Source organism: Seriola lalandi, unplaced genomic scaffold (genome assembly GCF_002814215.2).
Source record: "Seriola lalandi dorsalis isolate HSWRI2012SDOR001 ecotype SW California unplaced genomic scaffold, Sedor1 jcf7180002054934, whole genome shotgun sequence".
In the NCBI taxonomy this organism is placed as follows: Eukaryota; Metazoa; Chordata; class Actinopteri; order Carangiformes; family Carangidae; genus Seriola; species Seriola lalandi.
In genome coordinates this window covers 1,075,532-1,093,214 of record NW_019525486.1, presented here as the reverse complement: position 1 = coordinate 1,093,214, position 17,683 = coordinate 1,075,532, and the positions used below count along the sequence as shown (strand labels likewise).

General features: G+C 40.8%; 1 protein-coding gene across 2 annotated transcripts; it reads left to right on the top strand.

The window, feature by feature from the left end:
* Nucleotides 1–551: 551 nt before the first annotated feature.
* Nucleotides 552–17,380, top strand: LOC111644499 (retinoic acid receptor beta-like). Of its 2 annotated transcripts, none has more exons than XM_087170205.1 (8): nt 552–1,217; nt 5,898–6,055; nt 7,038–7,179; nt 10,396–10,562; nt 12,623–12,799; nt 14,344–14,548; nt 14,691–14,849; nt 15,745–17,380. In XM_087170205.1, exons 1-8 carry the CDS (start codon nt 1,055–1,057, stop codon nt 15,942–15,944), a joined length of 1,371 nt encoding a protein of 456 aa, XP_087026331.1. In that variant the 5' UTR covers nt 552–1,054; the 3' UTR covers nt 15,945–17,380. The 2 variants fall into 2 exon arrangements, with proteins under 2 accessions (XP_087026331.1, XP_023249153.1); XM_023393385.2 differs by having other exon boundaries at nt 553–1,217; nt 5,895–6,055.
* Nucleotides 17,381–17,683: the final 303 nt, after the last annotated feature.

Here is a 17,683-nt window from a genome sequence, read left to right as displayed (position 1 = left end):
GCAATTTATAAAGGGTTCTTAAGCTTACGACTCTGTTTAAAGTTATTAAAAGGCTTCATGCATGAGCTGCAAACGTTTAATAACAGATGCTGAGTTGCCAAGACGTGGAAAATCCCCCTCCGATGGACTGTTGTCTTTTGCTGATGGCTCTTTACAAACCCATTGGCCTTTATTACCGGCTTTGTAACCTTTATAACTGCAAACTTTAAAACTTATTAGATAGTGACATGAGGGACCCCTTTTTTTTTTTTACTGATTTACTAACATCCACAACTGCAGACTTGAAGGCTTCCCCAAACTTAAAGCATTAGTAAACATTTATAAACCATTAATTAAAGCTGATAAAGTCTTTATAAAAGTGGTGCCCAAACTTCTGATCTCAATCTCTGCAAAAAAAAAAAAAAAAAAGCGAATATTTCCTATAGTGTTGAACCATTCCTTTAAAGTTAATTTTAATTTAATTTAATTTAATTTAATGTCGGATTGAGGCTGGCTACTTTCAGTGGAGTGAGGGACCTCAGTTACTCGTTTCACCGCTGATGGTGATGTCAGACAGCGGCTGGGTCATGTGAAGGTCAGCAGCGGAGGAGGTTCACGGAGAGTTCACCCGCATACATTAGGTAACACCACCGGGCGCTGTGACATAACTAGTATGAAGCAGGTTGAGTTGAGACATTCGTCAATAAAGAAGAGATAAGAAGAGGAAGAAGAAGAAGAAGAAGTCCCGGAACAAACTTTGTTAAGAAACACAGCCTCCAGATCTGGATGTGTTGAACCGCTGCGTCTGTACCGGGGGACTGAAGTCTGCTGTCCGCGCGTCAACATGCAAACTGTTTCTGCAGGTCTCCGGGAGATATAGGTCTGTCCCTGAGCGCACACGCCTCCTCTGAACGTAACACAGTCATGTTGTAGCGTTAAAACACAATTTGCATCAAGTACAGCTAAACTTCGAGAGAGAGAGAGAGAGAGAGAGAGAGAGAGAGAGAAACCGCCTCATTGTGCAGGATTCCCCATGCGGGCAACATCTCCAGACGGACATCGCTGAAACCACATCATGTTTGACTATATGGAATTTCAGTCTTTCGGTCCCGGAGAGATCATGGACTTCTACAGCTCACCCAGTCCCGTCTGCATGCTGCAGGAGCAGGAGCAGGATCTGGCAGCCTTCTTCCCAGAGCTGATCGAGTCGGACTGGCAGGAGAGCCGGTGCTCGCAATGTAGGTGGAAACTGCAGACTGATGTTTTAGTTCATGTTTGAATCACTGATGTTTTGCTGTCCCTGCACCTTTCAAGTGGTACCTCATTGTGTGGTGTTTATTTTTTATTTTCCAGTAAAAGTCAGGTTGTTTGTTACATTATCACATTGGAATAAAGTTTCCAAACATGAGGCTGCTCTGGTGGGTCAAAGGTAGAAATAACACATGTACTGCAGATTGTAGATAAGGATGAAGTTTACAGTGTTTTGACTTTTCCATTACCTGGTTCAATAAATCAATTTTAATTTGTAAAGCACCTTTCATCCAGTTTAGTGTAATTCAGAGTGATTTACAGATGACTGACAAGCTGATGATAAGACAGTACAAATGAAAACAGTAAAACAATCTGAGATAAAAATTATGAATAGAATGAAACAATAGAATAAATAAAGAATATAAAATGAATCATTTTTGATAACAAATAAAATAAAGAAGAGGGTAGAAATCTAAATAAATAATGGCCATAAAGCATCATCAAAAGCCAGGCTAAATAAAAGTAGGTTTTAAGTTAACAAAAATGCTGTTGTCAGAACGTTAAGTGCTTTAAAAACAAGTCAAATAATATTAAAATCAAATATTAAAATACAAACACGAAGCCAATGAAAAGACTTTAAAATATGAGCATGTTCTCGGTTCTGTATCCCCGGCCTCCTGTCACATTTGTTCAGCTAATCATACTCATATAAAATGGAAATCGAGACTAACTTTTCCACATCCGGTTGGTGAAACTCATTTCATTCTGGGTTAATTTGAGTTTTCCTCTAATCACGTATTTAAACATTCAACAAATGGTTTATAAAACACTAAACTGTCCTTGTAAGCAGATAGGAATGTGTGTCAATAGCTATAACTCCTCCTGTGTGCATCCATAAGTGGAAGCTGCTGTGTAAACAGTTAATGAATGATGATATAGTAAAAACAAAACAGCTGAAATATGTCATCACATGAGAGATTATAACGCTTGACAAATACTGTACATTAGGAAGAACTTAAAAATGGCCTTATAGCTGCCTATAACTACATTATAGTGTGTTTTACATCATTAAATGTTTATGAACTGCTTATAAATGTTAGATGGGGCAGTTGAATTGAAGTGTTTTCATTCCACATTCATGAACTGTTCATAGTGTGACATTTTTCATGACGAGTTTCCTCATGCAGGAGCTTTCTTTTGAACAGAGAAGGGATGTGGAGCGCAGCAGAAAACAGGGTGCTGTATCTGAGCGCAGCGTCAGGGTGGTGGTCTGTGTTTGGGACGGGACGGGGCAGGGCCGGTCAGTTTGGGGTCACGGCGGGTTCACCGGACGGTCACCAGCTCAGGAGGTCAGAGGAGAGCCCGACTGTGCCAGTGGTGCAAGAAGTACTCAGATCCTTTTCTTAAGTAAAAGTACCAGCACAGCAAAACGTAAAAATACTACTGTTACAAGTAAAAGTCCAACATTCACAAGTACATAAGTATTATCAGCAAAATATACTGAAAGTATCACACAATAATAGTTCTGCAGAAAAATGGGCCCTAAAAGTGATATATTATTTGTTATTATTTATAATGGTTGGTTTTAATAATGGTGGAGTAAAAAAGAACAATATTTCACTTTGAAATTTGGTGAACAAAAAGTAGAAATTAGGATAAAATGGGAATACTGAAGTAAAGTTCCTCAAGATCCTATTTAAAGTAAAGTACTTGAGTAAATGTATTATTTATTATCTCCCGGGCAGGAAAATCTACAATCTAGATTTTTTTTTTTACCCAAGAAGAAAAAACAAGTTGATTTTTTTCATCGACAAATTTAATTCATGAATTACGTTTCAGAACATAATATCATAAAAATACACACTGTATTCATGTCATAAATGCCATACATTATTAAAATAAATAACCCAAAGCTGCGGTATTTAATGAATTAACCAATTAGTTGATTGAAAGATTAATCAGCAACTATTTTGATAATTAATTAATTGTTTTTCAAGCAAAAATGCAGAAATTTTGCTTATTGCACTCTCTCAAATGTCAGGATTTGATGTTTTTCTTTGTCATAAATGACATTAAATGAAATGTGTTTGTGTTTTGGGGCATGGATCAGACAAAATAAGACTTCCGAGAACGTCAAATGTTTTGGCCTTTTATAGAACAATATAAAATGATCGCTAATGGAAATAATTGAATAATTGTTCCAGGCCTAAAATAACTATGACTACAACTGCCGATTATTTTCATTAGTGATTAATCAGCAGACCATTTTTTGATTAATCCGTTAATCTTTTGGTCTATAAAATGTTTTTTAAAAATAGTGAAAAATATGCTACAGCTTATCCCAAAGTCCTTGTTGACATAGTTTTGTCCGACCAACGGCCCAAATCCTAGAGACATCCTGATTTTAATGCTAAAACAGAGAAAACCAGCAAATCCTCACAGTGGAGAAACTACAACCAGACAGTTTTAAGCATTGTGAGCAAAATGAAACATAACAAATAAAGGTGAAGAGAAAACTAGTAACTAGTAAATCAGTTAAATTTTTGACATTCATGAAAACAGAAACAAAGGTTTTATTAGGTTGAATTTTGATTTATGGTGGTAGTATTTAGGTTCTCTTTCTTAATACCAGTGTAAGCATAAATAACATTTAGCATCATGTAGCATCTATGAATGAGCTTATACACTTTGTTTCACTTATAAGTTGAGATTTTAGCTTTGGTCTTTTCACTCAGGTCCTTCCTTTGTTGTTCCTTATCTTTCAGCCTGAAAATCCTTTGTTGATTTAAATGTTTGAGTCACACGGTGCATTGTGGCATACATCAAATAACACCACCTAAACTGGGGTTGGGGGTAACCCTCTTTTCCCCCCTTCCCCCGCCCGAATCACTTACACCGCCCCACCACACACACTTTCTGTTTCTTCTCCCTCCCGCTCATCAGTCAGTTGGGCTTGTGGCATGCTCCTGCATTGTTTTGCGTTGGGAGAGCGCTTGGGCTGATGGGGGTGTCCTCGTTTGACCCGCCGGTTCCAGGTTCAACCAGAGGCCACGGGTTCAGGGGGATGGAGATGAACAATTTTTCTCGTTTTTGTTCCCTTTTCCAAATGGCTGTCTTCGTTTTCTGTCAGTGTTGGGGCGGTGGATGTGAGCGCTGAGTCGGCGGGAGGCTGAGCGAGCCCCGCAGACGGGAGCGAAACCTCCTCTCTAAAGTGGGTTTTAAGTGGGACGGTTGCCTGCTGGGATTGATGGAGGGAAATGTTACATTTATCCGTATAGATTTACATGAGAGTATAGATCGGTATAGATTTACACGAGAGTCCTGAGCACTGAGCTGGACACAGTGACTAAATGCTCCGAGATCATTGCTTGACTTTACTCATTTAAATCTCATAGCAGCTTTGTGAAATTGAACATACGTGGCGTTTAGCAGAGTGCCGTGGCCGCTGTGAGGAGGGACACAGTTAGCTTCCTCCACAACTTGAAAATGTAATGTTTTTATATATTTCCACATTTGTTTATGACCATATTCCACATTGTCGTTCTACACATTCATTTTAGAAGTAATGCTCAAAGTCTAAAGCCCCATTAACAGACCCCCGAGACAGAAAAGTGATCATTTATTGATGTTTTTGACTTCACATGCTTTTGATTAAAGGAGCTATTTTTAAGTTTTGCTATCGCTACATAGCCAACATTAGCATTAGCAGCTGTTTACTTACCAGTTTAGAAGAAATATCGCGAGTTCAGCATCAAACTTCATTCCTCTACTCGTCAGGAGTTGTCACCAGGGTTGGAGAACAACACCGATGTTAACTCTTGTTTATATCACGTCTTTTCTTCCGCTAAAGTTAGCACGCTAACAAGCTAGCCTCAGCCTGTCTCGTCACTTTCCGATAGCGACTCACTGCAGCCTCCAATCTGCACTGAAGACGTGGCGCTGCTCAGAGGACGAATTAAAACCTTTTGTCTTGTAAACTCAACCATGGCTGAAGCTCTTGTCAAGCAACAGTCATCACCACCCGCTCCCGACAAGAAACCACGTTCAGCGGCAGATAAAACTTACAAGTAGCCCCTTTAACACTTATCATGATCAGTTAGTTATGATTCCACTACTTTTTCCTTTTTATGATGTAAACTTGGCGCTCTTGAAAACGACAGCTCCTGGTTCTCATTGTGTTCTTGGGTAATGAGAGATCAGGAAAGAAGGCGACATTTTGGTGTGCCACAGAGGTAACGGAGTATGTGCTCAGTATATTTCAATCTGCATTTTTTAAAATATATTTCTGCTGTACAAATAGGATTTTTGGCCTCATGCTTAAAAGTATGCTGAATTAGCTATTAGCAGCTCATGTTAGCAGTGCATGCATTTATGGATTTAAAGACATGTATCACTGGATTAGTTTGAAACTGAAGAAAATTCTCACATTCTGGAGTTAAAAATGTGTTTTTCTATGATTTGTCAGTGGATTTATGGGCATTTATTTTCAATGTACATCAGAGATAACAACATATTTGGAAAGTGTAAGTTACAGTGGATTTAGAAATATATGTGTGGCTTCAAGGATTGCGATTTTTGACACGTTGCAGCGGTCAGGCGCTAAGGGTTTTAAAGTTCCTTAATTGCCTTCATGAACTATAAGGTGTGATATTGTGTGTTTGCAGCAGTGGGCAGCCAGAGCTCCAGCTCCAGCTCCAGCTCAGATGATCTCTTCACCAGCCCCCCCTCGCCGCCTCCACCTCCTCGCACTTACAAGCCCTGCTTTGTGTGTCAAGACAAGTCCTCAGGCTACCACTATGGAGTCAGCGCCTGTGAGGGCTGCAAGGTAACAGATCAGGACCGCGGTCTGCTGCACAACATGCAAGCATTTTGTGAATGTGTGCCATGCTGTAAACAGGGGTTGAACCCAGTTACAAAGCTCTCAGGAAAAGTAAATATGTTAGTGCATGTTACTGTTTTACAGGATTTCTGTTGCATTAGTCAGTTACCGATTCCTGTGTTTGCCCAGAGGAAACACCAACATCACTACGTGTGTTTGTGTGTGTGTGTGTGTGTGTGTGTGTGTGTGTGTGTGTGTGTGTGTGTGTGTGTGTGTGTGTGTGTAATGTTTGGTATAGCCACACAGTAACAGTGACATCCCTCTAGACAACATAAACACAGGCCTTTTCCTCTTTGAATTTACCTGGTTTGTGTAATTCCACAGAGATTTGTATCTCTGTTATCTGTAGGTACATTCATGTTTTCGTCTGTGACACTTTTCTTGGAAACTGATTCGTCTTTGCTATTACTCCACATTTGATTGACAGGCACTTTAATGCGATCAGTAAACTAAATTTACATTTGCATTTACTACTTTTATCCAAAGCGACTTACAAGTGAAGGACAACACTAAAGCTTCAGTGCAGTAAATCTAAGTTGTTGGTGTTTTGTGATGCTTTTAAAAGTTTCTGTACATCAGTAATCTAAATACAAAAGACCCATGTTTTACTGTGACATGATGATGCACATTAGTCAATATCTCAGGATCTAATTGATGTATTTTGTTCAGACATTCATGATGAATTCTAATGACTTTGGTGATCTCTTGATCATTCCTCCCACGCCACCAGCAGGTCAAACCTTTCAGTTTCCCAGTGAAATATCTCTATGTGTAACTCGTGGAGTGATGTTATCAAATATTTCTATGCATTATACATTTATACACGATGTTTGGTCATTTTCTATCACATTAGGCAGGATTATTTCCACTACTCTGGCAACTTAAATCATTAATATCTTCTCTCTCCTCCCCTCTCGGGCCTCCGCAGGGCTTCTTCCGCCGCAGCGTGCAGAAAAACATGGTGTACACCTGTCACCGCGACAGAAACTGTATCATCAACAAGATCACCAGGAACCGCTGCCAGTACTGCCGGCTGCAGAGGTGCTTCGCTGTGGGGATGTCGAAGGAGTGTAAGTGTCTGACCCTCTCTGGTTTGGCAGGAGGCCTCGTGGGACTCTTTGCTCTGCCGTGTTGATGATCATGTGGCGTCTGTAAGAGCCGAAATTAGACAAGAAAGAGGGAATAATCTGTGCTCACAAAAGGTAGTAGACGAGGAGAGACAGTAGAGAGTGGATTGTAGATGTCAGTTTTCAGAGAGAGTGTAAGAGGTGAAGGAAAGGTCAGTGTCATTACTGTGAATCATTGATTCAGGTTTTTCGTTTGTGTTTCTGCAGAACCAGTTGCATGTTTCGTAAGTGACTCATGAAACCACAGTGAAACAAATACACACTTCAACTGTAGAAAGTGCTGCAGTGATGGGCCGATACGAAGCTTTAATGTGCTCTAATACTAGCAAAAAAAAAAAAAAGAAGAAGTTTTCCTGTGCTGTACATCTGTTGGTGCGTCACGCTCCTGTGATTAGTGTGATTTCATAAATGAAAACTATGACTCATGTTCGTCAAGGACCTTTTTATCCCTCTGCGCCGGCGACAGTCAGAGCTGGAGGCATTTTGTTTTTGCGTTGTCTGTCGGTCTTTACGTCCGTCCATTTCTCGTGAACGTGATATCTCAACGGTGCCTCGACGGAAGTTCCTCAAATATGGCAGTTGAGTTGAACTGATTAAAGTTTGGTTTGGACAAAGGTCGAACAGGTTTTAGCCATAACTTAAGACTTCACACAGCAAATATGACAATATTCCACACAAATGGTTAATATTTGACAGGATGCTGGATAAACAGGGCTGTAATCTCATGACCAAGAGGAGACGATAAAGAGACAACAGGGACGTAGTTAAACACTGTGACTGTATCAATGCGCAATATCATTGACAAAAGAGACAAATGTTTAAAAACTAAAAACCTCACATAAAAGAGGAGACAAACTACTGCAGTCTGTTTACTTTTCAATGCGGCAGGTTTGTTTCCTGTGCTGTGGGTCCATCTTTGTTTCCATGAGGTTGAGGAAAGGATTAAACGCATCGCTTTATCAGAAGAGAAGCAATGTAGAAAATAAAAGTATAAATATGAATATGGATGTAAGACACCAGACACATTCTTCAAAGCTGCATTCTTACTCATTCAGCCTGTGTTTTTCATCATATTGTGATAAGATAAAACGTGAAATAAGTTTCACGAAAATGACAAAACATTCCTGTTTGTGGTTGGACTATATGCACTGAAAGGTTCACTGTAATCTGATGACTAGAAATGTCAACAGTTTTTATCGAACGAAATGTGACTAAAATAGTTATGGTTTTCTTTGACTAAGATAAGACTAAAATACTGAGACGTTAGTCAAATGAAACTTGATTAAAAAACAAAGATAGAAGCATGATCGGGTTGACTAAATAAAATAAGAATAACAACAAAAAATGAATTTAAAAGAAAAGCTGACAAAATGAACGCTACAGTCAGTTCCCTTAAAGTCTCAGATATCCAGCCAAGAGCGTAAACCCCCCCCCCCCCCCCCCCCCCCGCAACCCTTGATCTTTTCTCTAAACTCCGCCCGTCCAGCTGCCAAAATCCAGATGACAGAAACTCTGGCTTGATAAAAATGTTGAAGCATTCATCTGAGTGGCCTTTAATTATTTCCCTGCATTCAGAGCAATAAGCTGTCTGCAGACTTTTCTTCGCTCTGGGGCATTTCCTCCCATGCGACAACAAAGCTGCCCTGTCTTCTTTTGGTGGGGGTTATCGGGGCTGAACGCAGCATGACAACAAAAAACTGGAGACATTGTTCAGAGCTGAAGAAAATTCATCCTAGTTCCTGTTTTTCAGCTTTTTTTTTTTTTGCCGATCTTTTAATAAACGACATTATTAATACTGATGCATCAGTGTGTAAGCAGCTATTTACTGTCATCGCTATAACTACTTTATATACAGACGCACAAATACCTCAAAGTCGTACTTGCCACCACTGCTTTTCAGTAAAGATTGAAATACAGCGTTTTCTATCTATGGATTTATTCTCTGTTCGATTTGAAAGTGAGAAGTTCCTGGTGAGCTCCAGCAGCACTCGAGCGCCCCGACTGTACACCACAAACAAAGTCAAACTGTGTAAAACCCAGGAGGGGGGAAGTGACCCAGATAACTGCGTGTGTGTTATGTGGAGGGAGCTGAGGGCAGCGATAGGGCAGCAGTGAAGGATCCACCCAGCCACATGTTCTTGTTGGTGCTCGTCCACCCTCAGACAGACACACATATTACATAAATACATCACATGTAGCAGACAGATGGATGCTATGTAACAGCTCGCTGGCTGCTTCAGTCGGTGTGTAATGTGAGCTCACTCGGAGTGTTTACACAATGAGGACTGGATGTAGGGCACCCAGAGAAGAGGAGGAGGAGGAGGAGGAGGAGGAGGATGGCAGAGACTGAGGTGTTGCATAATCTCGAGCGCCCCTGACATGTGTGTAGCTGCCTAAGCCAAAGTCAGTGGAGCACAATGTTGACACCGTTACCGAAGCAATTATGAAAGGCTAACCTGGTTAGGCTGCGTTAGCCGGCTTCACGTGCTCCCTGGAGTAGCATATAATCCGAACAGCTCACTGCCAACTGTTTCCTACCAGAGACAGAGAAATCTGCTGATCGTGAGGTTTGTTGAGTTTGTTATTGTTAACTTTAGATGCTTTAAGAATCTCAATTGAAATGCCCTTCACCTCCCTTGTAAGGAGGTTCAGTGACTGATTTCCAAACCTCAATTATTAAACTAAAACATCCCATCACGGCCAAAAATATGTGGAAATGTGTGTCCCTTTACAAGATTAAACGCTGGACAGATTTATTCTCTCTTTGTCATGGGTTTAGACAAGGATGTAGGTTTGTTTTTTATATGCAATATATGGAATATATATATTACAGCTGGAATGATTAGTTAATTAATTGATTAGTTGATTGTCCGAAAAATCATTGGCAACTTAATTATTAATGTCTATCTGTCTGTCTGTCTGTCTGTAGCAGTGTCTCTGTTGTCTGAATTGTGTGGACAAAAATAAGTGTCTTGTATTTTCAAAATCAAAGCCTGAGTGTCATGAAAGGCTTGTGAAGCCGTATATACATTTGAAATTCAGGAAAGAATAACATCAAAATCCCAAATATCTTCGGGTACCAGCGTTTGATCTTTTAGAATCCCTTCCAGCTATTTATTTCCTGAACATCTCCTAACTGGCGTCATCCTTCTCCCCCAGCGGTGAGAAACGACAGGAACAGGAGGAAGGGGAAGAAAGAAGCGGTGAAGATGACGATCATGGAGACGTACGAGCTGACGGCGGAGCTCGGCCTGATAGTGGAGAAGATCTGCAGGGCTCACAGAGAGACCTTCCCCTCCCTCTGCCAGCTGGGAAAATACACCACGGTGAGTCTCGGCATGATGGTAATCTGCAGAGAGCGAAAACAACAAAGCTGTCCCAAGTTTCCCAAAACTTGCTGTATTTTACTTATTTTTTAAACGTTTCTGTGCAAGGAAAAGTTATTTTTACCCACAATCTGTCACTGCAGAAGCAAAAGAAGTTTGGAGTTGCAGAGACGGGATTACTGAGCTCTGACAACCTCATGGGGAATGTAGGAATGATCTGAAGCAAAGAGGGATCTTTGATTATTATTCAGAGACCGTCTTGTTACTGAAATGTCAGAGCTTGATGCTCACAGTGGCTCAACACATGGTTATTAAGAAAAAAAAAATCAACTTATTACCAGTTTTCATATAATAGAATTAGTTACAGCTAAACACAAGAAATGTGAATATTTGATAACACTTTATTTTTACTTACATTTTTTTTGAGGAAGTTTCCCAGAACAAAACTGAGGCTATTGGTTATGTTAGTTAGGATTTAGTTAAAGATTAAAATCTAGAGCTGATCCATTTAAACCCAAGAACGTATTTATTTTCCTTTATAACTGGCAACTTTATTCTTCATATAATTAAATGAAATTGTACTGTATTCCTACCTGTAGACAAGTTGTGATCCTGATTTACTGGGATCAGCTGAAAACTGCGGGGGACATTTACTAAGGACTTGTGCCTTAACGGTCCAGTGGTGTTTGTTTTATTGCACCTGGATTTGCACATGTAAATGGAAGGAAAGCAAACAAAAACAAAAGAAAAAAGAAAAAGGGAGGATTGAAGAGAAGTCTACACAAATACTGTGGCCGCTGCACCTCATTTATCAGTCTGAACCAAAGCCACAGGGAAATCTGTTTTTGTTAATAGTCGTCATTGTTGGTGAAGATGTAAATTCAGACTCATTGCTTTTGTGCTGTTAGAACAACAGGGAAATTTGCGTATTCAACAACAATAAACGCACAAAAAGCACACAGGGTACATTCATGCAAACCGGGACACACATCCATCACAATCAGGGAAATCGGCCCATCCCTTCATGACATAAAAGCAAAAACTTCCCAGTGTAATGCAATACGGTAATCTAACTGGTATATTGAATCGAGGCGTGCCCTTCTCAGACATACATGAATGATTTTCCCCTCACATTTGTGCTTTAACAAGTCAACACAACTCAGTGACGCCTGAATAATGAGTAACGTCGGGAAATACAGAGGGAATGACAAACAGCTTCTGGACAGACAAAATGAACTTCCTGGTTTGAAATAAGTGGGTGGATACCCATGACTTTTACATTTAATAAGCACATCTTCAATCATTTTTTCTAGGAGTTTTAGAATAAGATATTTATTTAAGGTTAAAAAGGTTCATTATTGAAGTTTCAAAACATCTCTGTGCTTAAAATTGAGCTTGAAAATCTACTGATTAAAAAGATTAAAAACGTTTTAACTGGATTATGGTCAGTTTGGCACCGCAGCTCTATTTTTGTTGTTTAATGTTTGAGAATCAGGTTCTGATCTGCTTTAGTAAACATCATGGCTGCCATCAGTGCGGTCAAAGCTCACTTATAATCATGGTATTCCAGTCTCAAGCGCAGATTTGGAAAGTTATGATGACAAATTGTCGTGTGGCCTTACTTTTACAGTCAGATTCTGTCTTTTAGCTGCTATAATCAATATTTTTACACAGCAGTCGATCCAATTACTATATTTATGTCAAAGGTGTTGAAAACCATCACACAGCTCTGCGGCTCCTCTCAGCTCTGTGTGCCATGTTTGATTTTAGTGTCTTTTAGCTCGTTGTTTTGGTCTCACGGCTGCAGCTTTACTATGTGAACTTTCCTTCACGGCGGTTGATGGGGACAGAACAGAGCTAAAAATGGGACGTTGATCCATCAGGTCGAGATAAACATGATTCCAAATCACTGACAGTGTTGCTCTGTGTCTGCTAGATGTGGAAAGAGGCAACTGCTTGCTAACGTATTAGTGATATCAGAAGAAACAGTATGTCTTGATGGTTTATTTATAATCACATCAGGTAATTGACATTCATGATCTTTTTTCTCCTCCGTCCAGAACTCCAGTTCAGACCACAGGATCCAGCTGGACCTCGGGCTGTGGGACAAGTTCAGCGAGCTCGCCACCAAGTGCATCATCAAGGTGGTGGAGTTCGCCAAGCGGGTGCCGGGTTTCACCGGCCTGACCATCGCTGACCAGATCACTCTGCTCAAAGCCGCCTGCCTGGACATCCTGGTGCGTCCATCCTCAAACAAGCTTCTATTAGCACCTTCAAAAAAGGAAAATATTTGTTATGATGACTGAAATAAGTAACTGAATGTCCTGAATTACAAACAAATGCAAACGTACACAGACAGACACGCAGGCCTACACGGCTCCTGCTACGATTCGCACCCTCTGTGGATCTTCAATCAGCCGACACTCATGCCAAAGACAAACAGGCAGGCCGACAGAGAGCAGCCCTCAGGGAGAGAGTGTTTCATGTTTGATTCTCCGTCATTTACTGCCAAGTCTGTCCGTCATCGGAGCCCGATGATTTACTGTGACACTCTCTGATAGCAGCAGGGGAGTGCCATGTACGATCACATCATCGCAAGCACTGTCACCTTCTTCTTAACACATTCTTTCCCCCCGATGAGGCATTCTGGGTTTTATTCTTTGCCAAGTTCATGTCGCTCACGCTGCCCCTGCAGTAACAACACGAGCCCAGTGGGCCGTGCATGCTTCCCTAAATATGTATTACTCATCAGGGACAATGCACAGTAATCAACAACAATTAAAGTGTTAATGAGCCAGAGTTAAGATTGATGTTTTAATCGTCCTGCCTGAAATGTGAGAAGTCTAAAGTATGAATTAAAGAAAGAATCAGAAACTAGGCTTCTAAGAGGAAAAAAGGTGAGAAGACAACCGGTGTTCCTTGGTGCTTTTGTCCTGAAGCTCCGCCCAGTCTGTCCCTGATTGCCCCATGAGATGCACCTGGCCTGGGAGGAAGGGTTTAAAAGCTCTGGTGCCAGCATCAGAAGGGGCGGAGGCCTCTATCATGGCGGCTGCTGGTGTTGCTGCCGCCCAGTCTGGGGTTTTTGGTTCTTCTTGTCGTTGTGATGTTTGTGTCTTTCATAGTCTTAATATAGCGCCCTGGTTGTTTTGCACATTTATGTTAAACACACTCTATGGACTTTGTTGTTTTAGAAGTGTCTTGTGAGTCTAATTTGGGTGGAGTGTTGTGCACCCAAGGGTGTAACAGGCGCAAAGCTGAACGCAAGTGACTTTGCTGGATTCAGACCGATGCAGTTTCCTCTCCAGTGCCCACGTTGTTTAAATAGCAGATACAACCCTTTTGAACTGTGCCGTTAAAATAGCAAAAGTGGTAAAAGCGCTTCAAATAAATAAGAGTCTACTTCCCTGCAAGCAGAAAATAACCACAGGCACTGAGTTCTGCTGGGATATAAAGTGTTGCCTAGCAACATCAGATTTTAGAAAGTGTTTCTTGATAAAGTAATTTTTGTGTGGATCTTGTCTTGTGCATATGAAATCACTTTCTGTACATCGCTTTAGGGCTTTTAATGTGAAATAGATGGAGGAAGTCAGCAACAGCAAACAGGAAGGCATCGTTCTAAAATATTACACTGTACTTATTTAGAAATTTAGAGGCTCCAATAATATGATCAAGGGTCAGAATTTTATCTGCAATAAAGGTTAAAAAATTTGCAAATTATTTCAAAATAAAGTGCAGTATTTCCCTCATGTGTGTCGTCGCTCTGTTTCCTCTTTTCATCCAGATCCTGAGGATTTGCACTCGCTACACTCCTGACCAGGACACCATGACCTTCTCCGACGGGTTGACCCTGACCCGCACTCAGATCCACAACGCCGGATTCGGACCGCTGACGGATCAGGTTTTCACTTTTGCCGGGCAGCTGCTGCCTCTGGAGATGGACGACACGGAGAGCGGGCTCCTCAGCGCCATCTGCCTCGTCTCTGGAGGTACGGGAGCTTGGACTCAAGTAAAACCAGAAAAGAAGTGACACATAACCCAACTTGTAAACTCTGTAGTGCCACACTCTTGTGGTGTGTTCTGCATTAACTGCGCCAATAACAGCTCCACCGTCTTCGTCTGTCCGAACAGATCGACAGGACCTGGAGGAGCCGTCCAAGGTGGAGGTGCTTCAGGAGCCGCTGCTGGAGGCGCTGAAGATCTACTCCCGAAAAAGGCGACCCAGCATGCCCCTCATGTTCCCCAAGGCCCTCATGAAGATCACTGACCTGCGCAGCATCAGCGCTAAAGGTCAGAAACAAGATTAGCTCAGAGCTCGTCCTTCACACAAAATGTTGATGATTTAATATTTCGAATTAATTTGTTCCTGTTGCAAATTAAACTTACAGATGATTGCGTAACCTTTGATCGTTTCGACAACATTTATTTTCTTACAAAATAAAAGCTGGACTAATAAACAATAAAACACACCTTCGCTCAGTTCAGCACACTCAGTGGTTGTGTCTCTACAGCCTGACGTCATCTGGTGTGAACAGTAGTTTATGATGGCTCGCGGTGACTTAATTACTGTTGTCAAGTCATGTTACTGTTTAGCATTTACCTTTATTGTGTAATCACGATTTCACACTATCAGCATCAACTCTTTCTATAACCTGATTCTTATTTTTGTAGTTTTATAGCCATTATCATGATTGACTATAACATTTCACTTAGGATTTCAGGAAGTATTTGAGTAAGTAATCACCCCCTGTAGGAGGAAATCAAACAGTATTTTGCACCAGGCTGTAAACGGGCTGTAAAACCAGGCTGTAAACATGTTTATTTCTGCTGTAAACTTGGATATTTTAACATGAGAGTCTATGGAGATTGACTTGCTTTTTGGAGCCGGCCTCAAGTGGCCATTTGAGGAACTGCAGTTTTTGCACTTGAGTGTTGGCTTGGGAGGAGGTCGCTGCTTGGTTGTCGGCCTGAACTAGCTTGCAAGCTTCACAGCATTTGTGAGAGATGTTTGAATATTTTGCCTTTAATTTGAAAACCTTGCAACTAAGGTCCCGCTGCTGGGAATCGATCTATGGAAGTTGCAGCCATATTGTCTGCTCCCCACCCAACCAGCCACAGTTCGCCCACAAGGCAGCCTTTCTGATAATACCCTCATTATCTAACAGAGACATGTGCATCTCCACAGGGGCTGAGAGGGTGGTGACGCTAAAGATGGAGATCCCGGGCTCCATGCCTCCCCTGATCGAGGAGATGCTGGAGGATCTGCAGAACCTGGAGAAACACCAGAAGAAACAGTCGGAGGAGAGCCGAGCGGAGCAAAACACCAGCCAGCACACACGCACCGCCTCCTCGCAGCGCATGAACTCCTCCGCTTCTTTACTCTGAAGCTGCTCAAAGAACGTTTCGTCCCTCTTCCCTCCCCGGAGAAACCGCTCGCTACATAAAGTACAGATGCAGTCCAGAGGGTTACTAGTGTCTTACCTCTGTCTTTGGTCGGAGAACTGTCAGTGAGTATTCGCAGATTGATGAAGAAAGATAAAGATGCAGTAAAGTCTTAATCAGTCACAGTTTCTTTCTTTTTTTTTTTAACCCTTGGTCGCAGTCACCTCATAAACATTGAGAATCAATCTCAGCTGTTCTTTACCTGGTTTTTACTGTATTTATATGTGCATGAGATATCACATGGATTAATTTTTTTTACCTCATTGAATAACGCCTTTAGCATTAGCATAGCAACGATAGGCAAACATATTGAAAGGACTTTTTTTGGAGCTTTTTACATACGTGAATTTTTTTTTTTCACTTGTCAAAGTTCTACTGTTTGTACCTGATGTGTAAAAAGAAAAGGGAAATATAAATGCATTAACAGAGTTCACAAACTGATGTAGCTGGGATGACGTCGTAGAAAACATCACATTTAAGTACAACAAATAACCAACAGTATTGTAGTCATCAGTGTTGCTCCGCGGGTGTCAACTCTTTCTGGAGAAGTTGTGCTGGAAATCTGCATTATGAAATATAAAGAGTTTGAACACTGAATTTAGCTCATACACAACATATTGTAGCTGCAAAGTTTTAACCCCAGAATGTATATTACATATATTAACAGGGCTGGATATTGTTTGAAATGATACTTTTTTTATACCTTACTTTGAGTACTGTATAAACATGTTTACTATATAAAAAAACTATTTGTTTTTCATTTAAGTCCATTTCTGAAATGCATCTGTGTTTGATGCCTTATCACAGATATAGCTGTAAATGAATTTTGCCTAATTAAATACAATGTATTGTAGAAATAATAATAATAATAATAATAATAATAATAATATCACAAAAAACAGACAATTAAAGCAGACAATATGATTTAAAAAGTAGCTGTATTCACAACAAAGAGAAGAGGCTTATGGGAAATGTGGTCTGAGAGAGTTTAGCAAAGCAGGTGGGTATAATATATTTAAAATATCAAATGACGTTTGTGCCTCAAACATGTGCGTTCCATGAGAGAGGAGGGTGTTGTTCATCTACATGTATGAAATCTTCACTCGAGGCGGCGCAGCAGGCGACCTGTGAACTGTAAGAACTCATGTGCCTACTCTAAACGTGCCAACATTTTCCATATCTGTGAATTTTACATATTTTACAAATTTTATCAACCTGGAACAGCATCTTCTCCTCCATGTTCCAAGTGTGTAGATATCTATGGTCATTTTTCATGGTGCAGTTATTTGTGATGTTAATTAACAGATCACTTTTCACCACGTTCCTGTTTTTTTTTTTTTTTTTGTTGCTCTATTAAAAAATCTTGTGTACTGGTTTAATGTTTTGCTGTTTCATGTTTCCACATTTCCAGGCGTCAGCTGTTATTTCTGAGGTGACGATGCAGTTCCTGTTTCATGTTGCGAGGCTGTGAGGTTGTTTCAGGTCAGCTCCCCTTCTCTCCAAAGACAGGCTCATACTGCCCCCTGTGGGTGGTGTAAGGCGTTGCACTGCAGCACACTTCACATGCAGACTGCACTCCACTGAGTTGTATCTGTTTAGTGGTAAATGAAGACCAGATTTCACAAGATAATGAGCTACATTTAAGCCTTTTTCTATTCACACATGATCAGTGTTTATAGGTC